Genomic DNA, 12,844 nt, shown 5'->3' with positions numbered 1-12,844 from the left:
TTGCTATAGTTTATATTCTGATCCGGAACAAATCGTCCCAGCATGGAAAATAGTTTTTCAAGTCAGTTCTCCCTGCATGTCATTGGCATCGGGGAGAAGGATTCTGACGGTTAATAGTGTAGCACTACTCCATTAGGGCAGAATTGCATATAGATGCTCAAAGAAGTCAGACACATTCTAATGTAGCATATATATCAACTTCCCTGGCACTCACTAAAGTTATGGTAAATAAAAAAAATAAAAAATAGATGATGAAACAGCTGGCACAAGGCTTTAGGAGACCGGCACGTGTTCTCTGACCCATCTGTTGTGGAGTCAGGGAACATGCTGTCACATGTGCAGATGTGTGGACGTCACTATTGGCACAAGAATTCTAAATAAATAGCTGGTTTCTGTTTGTTCCATTGCACAACCTGGCTCTGTGTATTCAGACCAGGGCCGGAAATAGGGGTAGGCAGAGTAGGCACGTGCCTAGGGTGCAAAACCGGGGGGGAGGAGCCAGGCACGTACCTGCTCTGTCACCTACCCCATGTCCGGTCCCGTCTCTCCCTGACTGGTGCTGGTGCTTTTTGCATAACTGCGCACGACGCTTAGCGTATATGCGCTCGATCGCAGTTTCGCACATGCACGCTGAATCGCAGTTTCACGCATGCGCAATCAAGTGTGCACTCAGCCGGTGCCGGCCAGGTTGCCTAGGGCGCCTGGCCGAGTTGGCCCGGCTGGGCAACTGGGGAACTGGGGCCCATGAGGGCCAGGGCAGCAGGTTTTTCCCCTGTGTCCCGCCATTCCAATCCAACCCTGGATATATATATATATATATATATAGATATATATATATATATATATATATATATATATATATATATATATATATATATATATATATATATATATATATATATATATATATATATATATATGGATATGTAGTAATGTGTGGGGCTTAGTATGAGGAAAATACCTGATTTATTAATGTTCATATCTTTTTTGTTTCCATAAAACAAACTTTTTAGCACTAAAATGTGCATTTAATTAATTGCTCTAAGGGGCAGATTTATCAAAATGTAAGATTAGTTTACCACAGAAAAACTCACCTATTTCTATTTGTTTGTTATAAACACAGGTGAACTCTAACTTTTCACCCACTAATAAATACACTTCTAAAAATCCCATAGGAATGAATAGAAAATGGATGAGTTTTTCAGTTGTAAACTGTCACATTTTAATAAATCTGCCCATAAAACCACGATTTTCCTTGTTTATTTAGTGTAAAAACCACAAAAACCTAATACAAAACTTCGGTATGTAAAAGCTGATACAGTCGTTTAGAAGTCAGTGGGAGGTATCAAATTGTAAAATATTTATTTAATTCAACGTTTTAGAGGTTTTCTGTATTTTTTTTGCTTGCAATGACACAAAAATTCTTCTGAAAACAACAATTTTAAGTTATTTGCATTTGTATTGGTTCTGCATTTTTATTCGTTCATGCTTTTTATATTTGGATTTTGATATAAAAATAAGGAAACATTTGAGCTTTTTAAATATGTGCGTTTAGTCATGGTTGAAATCCCCTTAAAATTACACAAATCTGAATTTTGATAAATAAGTCCCTTATGTAGTAGGGGGTTAAGCTCTTTAGAAAATGTTAATGCAATTTCAAATAAAGATTAAGATAAAATGTGCATCACTTAATTTCCTGGAAGTACATGTTGATAATATGCCAGGGTGGTTTTTCAGAAGAAAGGCATAAGTATGGGATCCGTTATAAGGAATGCTTGGGACCCGAAGGTTTCCAGATAAAATATCTATGCATAATTTTGGTCATCATATCTGGTAAACTGATAAACATTTAAACATTATTATTATTATAATAATAATAATAATGAACCCAGTAGGATTGTTTTGCCAGCTTAACTTGAAATGGAATGTTAAAATGTTGCCTAATAAAAGAAAACCTAATTCTTAACAAGTTTACATTATACATTTGTATAGGTTGTATGTGTATTGCTTTTGAGAGCAGTGTCTGTCCCTGTCTATTCTCTGCCCTGGTGGCTCAGACTATTGATATAATGTAAGACAAGGCAGCTGATTAATAGACATGTCAATTGTACTTACAAATAACTTTAAAAAAATGATAACACATGCATACTGAAATTGTGTTTTCTTTTATTATACAGATTTTTTTTTGTTGGTTGACTTGCCCTTTAAGTACAAGGTACTGTTTTATTATTACAGAGAAAAAAAAATCTATTCTATGGGGGGTGGCCTCCCTGTAATTTGGAGATATCTGGATAATGGGTATCTGGGTAAGGGATCCCATACCACCCTGAAAATAAATAAAGCATTGTTATGAGAAAATGTTTTGGATATAAACTGAAAACAACTGAACTTTATGGGGAATTACAGGAGTGGGAATTATATTGTCCTTTTTTAGTGACCCAATTTGAAGGATATGATTAGCCATAATATTCTGTGACTTGTACAACTATACTGTATATATTTCTGTGCCTGTACTTAATTTCTATTGTTTAATGGTTAAAGGCCATAGCAGCAGGTTTCTAGTGAATATTAAAGGTATGAACAATGAATAGATGATGACTCTGTGTGCTGTGTAGTGTGAAGATTGTGCTAGGGATATTTATTCCATGCCTTTATTTATATTCATGCAGATAGGGTATTTGAGAACTTGAGGATTGCTAAGAGACCAAATTGCATACATCCCCAGAAAGAAAAAACGCACATACATACATACTTGTTCCTACAAGCTCAGTGCAAGTAAATTAGACTGTAATTCGATTTTATTCTAAAGCAGTAAGGGGAATGCACAAACATTATGGACCAACTGATTATTTTCTCAATGTGCAATATTATATTTATTTTTATACAGGTATGGGATCCGTTATCTCGAAATCCATTATCCAGATAGTTCCCTTACGGAAAGGCTATCTCCCATAGACTCCATTTTTTCCAAATAATACCAAATTGTTCCTTTTTTCTCTGTCATAATAAAACAGTACCTTGTACATGAATGAACGTATTAATCCTTTTTGAAAGCAGAAAAAGCCTATTTGGTTTTATAACGTGTTACATGATTTTCTAGTAGACGTAAGGTATGAAGATCCAAATTATGGAAAGCTATGTTATCCAGAAAGCCTCAGGTCCCGATCATTCTGGATAATAGGTCCCATACCTGTATATCATGGTTATCATGAGTTCAGCTTAATCTGACCATAAAGGAATCTCAAATGTACATGATTTAACCTATTACTACCTATTACCCACTTTGCAGTGGAAGAAATGCCTGTTAGATACGCATATTTGCAGATATTCTGGTGTTTTTAACTGGTGCTTGCACCCTCCTTAAGTAATTTCTGGGATCCTGTGCACCAGTGTCCCTGGGCATACTGCATCACTTTTTGCAACACTTGCCATTAAAATATATATACAAATGCAAGGGCCTCAATGTAACAGAAAATAGAGCCCTCAGTCCTGTGGGGTCTATATAAGGCTAATCTCTAATACAAACAAGGTAAGACACAGTACCTTAGAACTCCCAGATCCTTTTGCCCTGTAGTAGCTCTCCAGCCAGTACCTAGACTGAAGCACCAGACTTCCCCTAACATGAGCCAGCTGAGCCTAATTATACTTCTAATTATACTGAGCCCATCAACACTATGTATAAGTGAGAAACCTAGGAGCAATGTGTAACCCATTCACTACATTCTCAGCCTGTGCAATATATATATATATATATATATATATATATATATATATATATATATATATATATATATATATATATATATATATATCTTCTTTAATAGTAAATAGACTGTGAGCATAGAGAGCAGGCAACGTTATAAATAATTTTGAATCATCATAAAAACCCAATAAATAATAATGCATTAAAAAAAATGCTCCATCTCCCCAAATTCTAAATACAATCCAAATAACATACCCTTTATTAAAATAAAGTACAGCTCTCCGGAATGCACAAGTTCTAAAATGGTAAATGTGTTCCATTTGAAAACCGAAGAACATTCCACTTGACCCCTTAGATGCAGATGGCTCCCACTCAATATTCTACAAAGCACTTGTTCCATAACAGGCTGAATATTAAGCAAACAATAAAATCTCATTAATATTACCTAAAATGCCATAGGTCCATTTACATAAACAAAATTTCATATTTAAAATGTAGTCTCCCCTTTTAGCAAAAAAATACATTCATTTGCTAAATTGCTGGCCTAATAGTTTTCAAAATCACAGCTGAAAAAAAGATTCCAATTAAATAAATATTATATTTATATAAATAGCAGCAGAATAAAACATTTTCGCACAGTGCATAATTTCTCAGATTCTGCCTCAAGTGAAAACAATGACCCATGTCAGTGATAATATGGACTTCTGTGTATCCATTATGGATGACACCTTGTTGCAGAGTAGGATGCTGTGGCAATTCTGAAATTCTTGCTAGATGACACTTATATTGCATAGCCTGTTTTCCCATCTATGGAAAAGGAAAAATCCCTGTGAGAAAGATGTGAAAGTTTCTTTAAGCTAATTCATAGTGCAATGCAACTAGCCAGCCAGTTCTATTCAGCTCATCTCCAATATTCATTTTATATCTGGAGGCAGAGCATATTATTTGTAGACTATTGCCCATAAGATGCATCATTGGCTGACATATGTTTATTCTCTTTTAAATATAACGTCAACAAAGAATATTCAGATATGCCCTACAATCCTTGCCCCAGCGATTTCCTCACCTCAAGCCCAACCACACACTTTCATCAGGAGGAGCCAATGAACCTTAACTTTAAAGTAAGAGGAAAGCGAACAATGCATTATAATAATTTACTTTATGGACTATAATAATTTACTATCTTTGTATTTAAAATCATTAGATCATATCTGCAGTAGCACAAGACAGCCTATAAGTGCCTACCCAATACCCAATCAAAAACAATTAATCTCAGCAAACATGATTCCAATCTGAGTTTATATAGCAAAACTAAATCACAAAGTTCTCTTCCTAACCAGCTCCATGCCCATTAAAACTGAGGTTCTTTATGATAAGTGCAGCAATGTTGGGGACCATGACTGTCAATTAAACTAAGGTTTTTGCTTGAAAATCTATTCATTTATGCAAAAGAGAATACTTCTCAAACAATAAAGAGTTTATAGTTTCTAGCGTAAGTATATGCATTTAGTAAATTAAAGGGGTTACTGATGAACTATAACTATATTTAGCCGCTACATGCATTCTAGGGGTCATAACTATGTACAGGTATAGGATCTATTATCCAAAATGCTTGGTTGAATCCCTGCGTGCACCAGACCTGTTGTGCCGGTTATATATAAACAGTTTTGTCGTTCCCCCACACAGTGCACCAGGTTATCAAACAGAAGAGGGTCCATGGAGCACTGATGACTCAATTTATGAAGATTAGGTAATGTCAGACAAATGTAATTGCTTTTGATGATGAGGCAAGAAGTTGGACAGCGGGGGAGCAGTAGACATGGGGGAATGTAATAAAAGTCAGATTGGAAAAACTATTCGCAATGTGAAAAGTTATGCCTCTGCACAAACATGTAGCATGAATTTAATATAGCTTTTGTGAACCTGAAAACTGTTTAGTGACCTCTTCCAACAGTGGAAGAAATGTTATAGTTTGTGCCAATGTGCAGTGAATGTAATAAAACTTCTTACTGAAAAAGTTAGCTACAAAAGATTACGACACTTTCAAGAACTTCTTAAAAGTGTGCAATGCACAATTAAAACTCGCAATGCAGTAACAGTTTAAGGAAGAATATTGCGTAAATTCGAATGTTTGTTCTTCTTTGTGCAATTTGTTTTTCTCTTTGCCACTTTTATTACATTCCCCTAATTGTCTAATCTGGATTTTGCCAAAGTGTTTGATACAGTGGCCCATAAATCTCAGTGAAGGTCTCTTGGTATTAGTCATTTTGTTTATACATGGAGGGAGAAACTGGGTAAAAGGAGAATTCAACCCCCTAGGCGCAAAAATCCCTCCCCCTCCCCTGCGTAGCCCCCCCCGGCCTACCTCCCCCCCCCAGGCAAATGCCCCTAACTTGTTACTTACCCCTCCTTCTAGGTCCTCTCCAGCGGAGTTCATGGCAGCCATCTTCTCCCAAGCGCTCTTCTTCCTGTAGTCATCGGCATTTGGTAGCACATGCGCAGTAGGAGGCATTTGCCAGTTGGGATCTACTGCGCATGTGCCGAAAGTCACAAAGTTTCCGAAAAAGAAATCGGAAACTTCGTGACTTTTGGGCAAATGCGCAGTTGGAGGCATTTGCTGGTACAGAGCTACATAAGTTCGCTAAAATGCATGAACCAATTGTACTGGCTGATACATAAGATAGCTTCAAGAAGGGGCTGCATAGCTTTTTAGCAAGTGAGGGAATACAGGGTTACTGTTCTCTTAGCACACATTTATTCAGATACTGGTTGAGCACAATGGACATGTCTTTATTTCAGCCTGAATTAGTATTTTACTATGTTACTGTGCATTTTGCCATAGCGTTCTAACAAGAAATCATTAGCTAATGACAGCTTCTACTTCTCCTGAGACTGACAAGCTATATTTCATGTATAAACACAAAAGCTTCCCATTACCATCCAACAACTGCCTCATTGTACTTCTGCAACCATTTATAAACACTGGTCAAATTTGCACCTAGGCAGTAATCCATAGCAACCAATCAGTGCTTAGATTTTTCCCAGCCAGATGCAGGTAAAACAATGAAAACGGATTGGTTGCCATGGTTTATTGCCAAGGTGCAAATTTGCCCAGTGTTTATAAATTAGAGCAGTAAAAAAAAAAAGTTGGATACTAGGTAAAATATGCCTAAACTCTGAAGAAGCGATAGCAAACATGCTGCAATAAAGTATTCAATAAATTTAATAGAATAATGTAGATTTGTGGGAGAAACATAATTTATTCTTGTTTTACTCAACCACTGATGAAAGTTCCTCTGCAGTCATTGAAAAATCTGTCAGGAAAGCAATGAAATGCTTTAACAGTAACTGTTGGCTTGGGTCACTTTCTTCATGGTTCATTTGGTCATCTGGGCCCTATAAACATCAATGAACTTTTATAAAATCTGGTCAGTCTGTGTATATATGGTATTTCAACCAGGCACGATATGGATATAAAGTACTATAGTGCTGACAAGTTGGAATGCAGACACACAGGCACAACAAATATCTGAGAAATCATCCATTTCAACTAAACTATGTATACTTGGAAGAACTTTATAGGGTATCAATTGCCTGGGGAGCTGTTGTGTGGCATGTGCTCTTTATGTCATTGGAATTATAGTTTATTACGTCATGATCTGGTGATTTTATGGTCGAAATTCAGGAATATGCCAATATATCATTCTGACTTCTTTATTTTATTCGTACGTAAATCAAGAAATGGAGGGGTTTACATATTTACAGATCTTTGGTAAGGAATTATCAACCTATAGGCTGTATCAGTTCATTTCCAAAGCCATTGAAGATGCTCCTAAGCTTGATGATAGAAGGCCAATCTCAGTTTTAAAAGGGTATTTCACCTTTAACTACAGTATGTTATACTGTAGATGCCTTTAGTCAACTTAGTAGATGCCCATAGAGATCTAAAGTTCATTTAATGTAAGCACTTGACCATTTAGTCTTCAAAAACAATTACAGTGTTGGACTGGAGCCTTGGAGGCCCACCGGGGCTGCAAAGAGAATGGGCCTTTCTGGAAGCCTTGGGGCCAACCTTCTTACTTCTAATTGCCATTCAACCTCATTTTACAGTTTGCAACATCTCCAGTGTTTTAGACAACAGATTTGTTTTCAGGGACGCCGGGAAAAAATGTTGCGCACCTGCGAGGAAACCACAGCACCGTGGCACAACAGCTGCTCAGCAGGGGAGCAGGTCTGGGCTGGAGGGGCCCATGAGGGGGTTTTTTCCCGGGGTACTGTCGGCCCAGTCTGCCCTAGTCCGATAACATATGGACTATACTTAAATATATCAAAGGGGATTTGAGCCTCAAAACATGAATCTATGTAAATTAATTTAGGGTGCTTTTCTGAGCACCTTTGCAGTTTACAATTATATTCTACATATAGATAATGTACCTCTGGTTTCGTTTACAATCTCTTTACAAGCTCTTTACAGTGTCCAATCCTGTTCCACACAAGATACTATGATAGTTAAGTAGACTGACATCTCTACTTATGCGTAAGCAGTACAAGGACTACAATTCTTTGGGCTCATTTGCTTTTGGGTAGGCACAAGTGACGGAACACTACAGGATTCAAAATGTAAAACCCTCTAATTATAGAGGAAGCAGACCCTGCAGTCTCAGGGGGGCTCAAACAGCAGGGTTTACATCCTCTATAGCTTTAAAGAAATCCTCACTCGCCGCAATACTGCGAGCAACAAGGAGCTGGGGATGCGATCGGAGATGGGACACAAGAGGGACGGAGGAAGGATGGAAGAGAAGGCAGGTGTCCGGGAGTGGACAGCACTTGCCCTCTTAAGGTTTCAATGTGTTCTTGATAAAAATAAACCTCTCAGGCAGAAGGTGTAGGTTTATACTGTGTATTATTTTAAGCATTGTCTTTCTTTTCCCTAAACAGATGCATTCCTTAAGACTACTAAGCCAAAATCAACCTTCCCAGATATTCTCAAGCATGAGTGACAACTTTCGACCTGTCCAGTCATTAAACAACCGCTGCATCCGTACTAACATCAACTTTAGATTACAAGGGAAAGACTGTCCGAACAACAGAGCACAAAAATTACAATATAAAGGTATGAACTGCACCAGATGTGCACATAATAAATTGGATTGACGTTTATCTGACCACCGTATTAGTACATGACTTTTGGATCTTTCAGTTTTGCTTGCTGTGCTATAGTTCTTAAACTTGCACCTATTACAGGCAAGGGGTTTAGTAAGTGGACGACAGCCTGCACTATACGTAGGTAGTAGTTGTGATTTTGTATTTTACAGGTGCTCATTTGCCCTGGCAACTTTAAAATAAAGCATACCAGACATTGGTCATTCTGCCAAGGACCTGCCTTTAGCATTGTTGTGGTTCCACCCAGCAGAGCATTGGTTGATGTTTCAAGCCTTATGATACCCAGAATTACTAGTTTAAAAAAGCATTCTGGATAATTAAATGACATTTCACCAATGAAAAACCTATTACATATTTTACATATGTGCTTTTATTGTTTTACCTGAAATGGCTCAACAAAAAAAAATAAAAAGAATGAAAATCACAGATTGGTTGCTACAGGTTACAGCCCAGGTGAAAATTTGCCTGTTGTTAATGACCCCCGAGGTAGTGCATGACAGATGTGATCCAAAACATAAGACAAATTAATGCAAATTTATAATTATACATGCAACTACATAGAGAAAGAATGTTATCAGTATAATACAACTTGTGCAAGAGAATGTTCATTGTAGTGATCTGTTCAGTATATTGTGATCCTTACTAGGAAGATAAAAATTTTAACTTGATATGGTCACTTAGCTATTTTTATTATTTTTGCAGAAAATGATAAATGCAGAGATTTGAGATTAAATAGGATGGGGTTATAAACATATACATTCTTATGGACAGGCCCGGATTTGTGGAAAGGCCACCAACGCCAGAATTTTAGGGGGTGGCATGCTGCCCTACCACACCTACATTGGTTCAATTACACTGGGGATGCACAGAAGATACGACAGTTTTTAAAATTTCCCATGCACCAATCCCCATTGCTCCAGTCCTTATGACGAAAATTTGCCCAAATAAAGGGGAGGGGATGGGGGCATCAAACGGCAGTAGGCCTAAGAGCGCCCACTATGTAAATCCAGCCATGCTTTGGATAATGTTCACATTAAAGGGGTTGTTCATCTTAAAATTAACATCTAGTATGATGTAGAGAGTGATATCCTGAGACAATTTGCAATTTGTTTTCATGTTTTATTATCTGTAGTTTTTGAGTTATTTCGCTTTTTATTCAGTAGCTCTCCAGCTTGTAATCTCAGCAATCTGTTTGCTATGGTCCAAATTACCCTACCAACCATGCACTGATTTGAATGAGAAACTGGAATATGAATAAGAGAAGGCCTGAATAGATGAGTAATAAAAAGTAGCAATACCTATATATTTGTAGCCTTACAGAGCATTTGTTTTTTAGATTTGGTCAGTGACATATATAAATCTATATATATTGTTTTTTTGGGGGTTTTTTTTTTTTTTCAATTTGACCCTTAATAAATCTGCCACTTAGTTGATACATTTCTTATCTTTGTCCCTACTGAGCAGAATCCCTGAGTTTCATTAAAGGCAGCTGTTAGACTTGATACAATAGTTGCTAATAATCCAGAGAAATTTATCAACTAAGGGACAGATTTACTAAGGTTAGAATTGACAATTTCGAGTTTAAATCCGCCAATGCGAATTCGTGGATGGTGGAAAAAATAGACTTAACACTTCAATATTAGAGAAATGGTCACATATAGAAAATAGAAAAAAATTGGAAAAAAGTCTTATTTATGGGGAACTATCTGAAATCAAGGTCCAGGGCCTAGAGTGGCACAGCCTGCTCTTGACAAGTGTGCCTGGTACAATTAGAATTAAAGGAGCACTTTACTTTTCATGCTTCTCTGAGTGCAAGCAGTCTAAGGTCTTCTCTCTGAAACACAAGTCATAGGCTTACTAAAAATTGCAAGCAAGCAACTCAGAAGTCAAACCAAGAGTGTATTGCTGGAGTCCATAAACTTGGGGCATAGAGAGGCATTTTTTTCCCCATCTCTAGAGTGTCTTTTGCAAAATCTAGTTTATGTTATCAGTCCAATGTTGTATATAGCTCTACTTTTGCAAATATATATATATTATCTTGTATACTAATCCTATTCCATACTTTCTTTTCTGCAGTGAACGAATGGCTCCTTAAGTAACCAAAAGAAAAGCACCAGTCAATAGTGTATGTGAATTGATGTACCAGGAATGCATCAAGCCTCCTTCACCTTTTGGATATGTATTTCATATGGAACTCATTGTGTGCACAGTGCTGCTATGGGCAACAGAAACAAATGCTCTTGGAGATCACAAGAACCTCTGCCTTTAAAGGCAGTATATGGGGATTTCTCAAAGCTCTGCCATGGAAGACTTTTTAGCCTATGTATATACGGCATTCTTTATATAAATTGCTTTGGACACTTTGACAAGTGGATTCATGATTTCATTCTAGGAAATTTCGGGGAGTTTGCTTTCTCGTATACACATGTTAAGGGATACAGAAGCAAAGAACTTCAAAGTATGGATAGGCTACTGTTGTTCAGTTTACTACATGAAACAAGATGTGGAACAATATATGTATTATATATATATTAATATTAAAGGATATAATTACATAATTAATTTATTCTCCAATAGTTTCCTAAATGAATGCTGGTTTCTGGTTTTTGCTTAAAAATCTCATCTGCGTCATATTCATTTTAATTTTTAATTTAGTACTTGTTTAGGCATGGTTTTATTTGCAAGATTTTACCCAACCATTTTATTTCTTATGTCTGATTTTGTAACATTTATTAGTTTAGTGGTGCCATAGACATTTCTAGTTCCTTGTGCTGCAAAATGTTTCCATAATCTCTCTGGCTCAACAATCATATTTAATTTTTTCAATTTTTTTTAAATTACCTGGTAAAACTATAGGAGGATTCAAGCTATCTCATTTATATCTCTATCTTATTGAATGTTGACTTCATTTTGTTTAAGCAGAACTGAAAGTAAACATTTTCACTTTTTTTAAATGACGAATCATTTATTGTGTTTGGTTACTGTCGGCATCTCAATAAATGTTATTAAAATCTTGTACAACGATCAGCATGATGTATTTAATTGCATTTTAGAGCGTTGTTTCTGTTTTTCTAGTCCACAGGTAGGACTAAGTACTGACTAAGTACTGACTAAGTACTGTATAGTATATTTTATCCAGAATGGTAGGAAACTGGGGCTTTCCAGATAATGGACCTTTCCATAATTTGGATCTTCATAACTTGTGTACTAGAAAAGAATTTAAACAAACAGAATTTATTAAACATAAATAAGGCTGGTTTTGCTTCCAATAAGGATTAATTATATCTTAGTTTGGATCGAGTACAAGATACTGTTTTATTATTATTATTACCGTATTACAGAGATAAAGGAAACAATTTTTAAAAATGTGGATTATTTGGATAAAATGGAGTCTATGGGAGACATCTCGTAATTCAGAGCTTTTTGGAAAATGGGTTTCCGTATAATGGATCCCATATGTTTACAATGAATATTATAACTGTTTGAGAAGGCAGGTTGATTTAATGGGCACTATGATGCCAATACAAATATATAAATTGTTTTGAATGCATTGATAAAGTGGGGAAATCAAAGCTGTCAACTCAAAGGAATCATTTATCCATCCACCAATTTTTCCTTAGCAGTGGCACCTTCACACTGTTTACACTATCAAAATATATATATATAGGTGCAGGTTAAAAAATGTCATACAATATCAATAATCACAAACCGCACTCCAAGGACTGTATAATACAAACCTCCATATATAATAAAAGGCACTAAGTTTAAGTAACTCACCAGTAAATTCTTCCTGCTGATTGCTACGGGTTACTGCTCCTGGGCAAACTTTGGGGAATATTTATTATACTGTGTAAAAAAAACAATGGGATAATACATCACACATCATCAGGCTTCGCCGTGTAAAAAAAGGTGTAAAAACGGCATACATTTTTTTAGGTGTTTTTTTCCAAGGGGTATTTATTATGCTGTGTAAAACAA

The 12,844-nt window shown here is 36.4% G+C and overlaps 1 protein-coding gene across 1 annotated transcript in view; it reads left to right on the top strand.

Moving 5' to 3' along the window:
* LOC108701790 (carbonic anhydrase-related protein 10) overlaps window positions 1–11,890 on the top strand; it is a 178,369-nt gene extending 166,479 nt beyond the window's left edge. The window contains exons 8-9 of the mRNA XM_041576218.1: window positions 8,642–8,816; window positions 10,943–11,890. Coding sequence (XP_041432152.1) covers window positions 8,642–8,816; window positions 10,943–10,965 — 198 coding nt within the window. The 3' untranslated portion in view covers window positions 10,966–11,890. The remainder of the gene's footprint in view (window positions 1–8,641; window positions 8,817–10,942) is intronic.
* The last annotated feature ends 954 nt before the right edge of the window (window positions 11,891–12,844 follow it).

The sequence above is a fragment of the Xenopus laevis genome, chromosome 9_10L (assembly GCF_017654675.1).
Source record: "Xenopus laevis strain J_2021 chromosome 9_10L, Xenopus_laevis_v10.1, whole genome shotgun sequence".
NCBI lineage: Eukaryota > Metazoa > Chordata > Amphibia > Anura > Pipidae > Xenopus > Xenopus laevis.
This window is presented reverse-complemented; position numbering and strand designations above follow the sequence as displayed.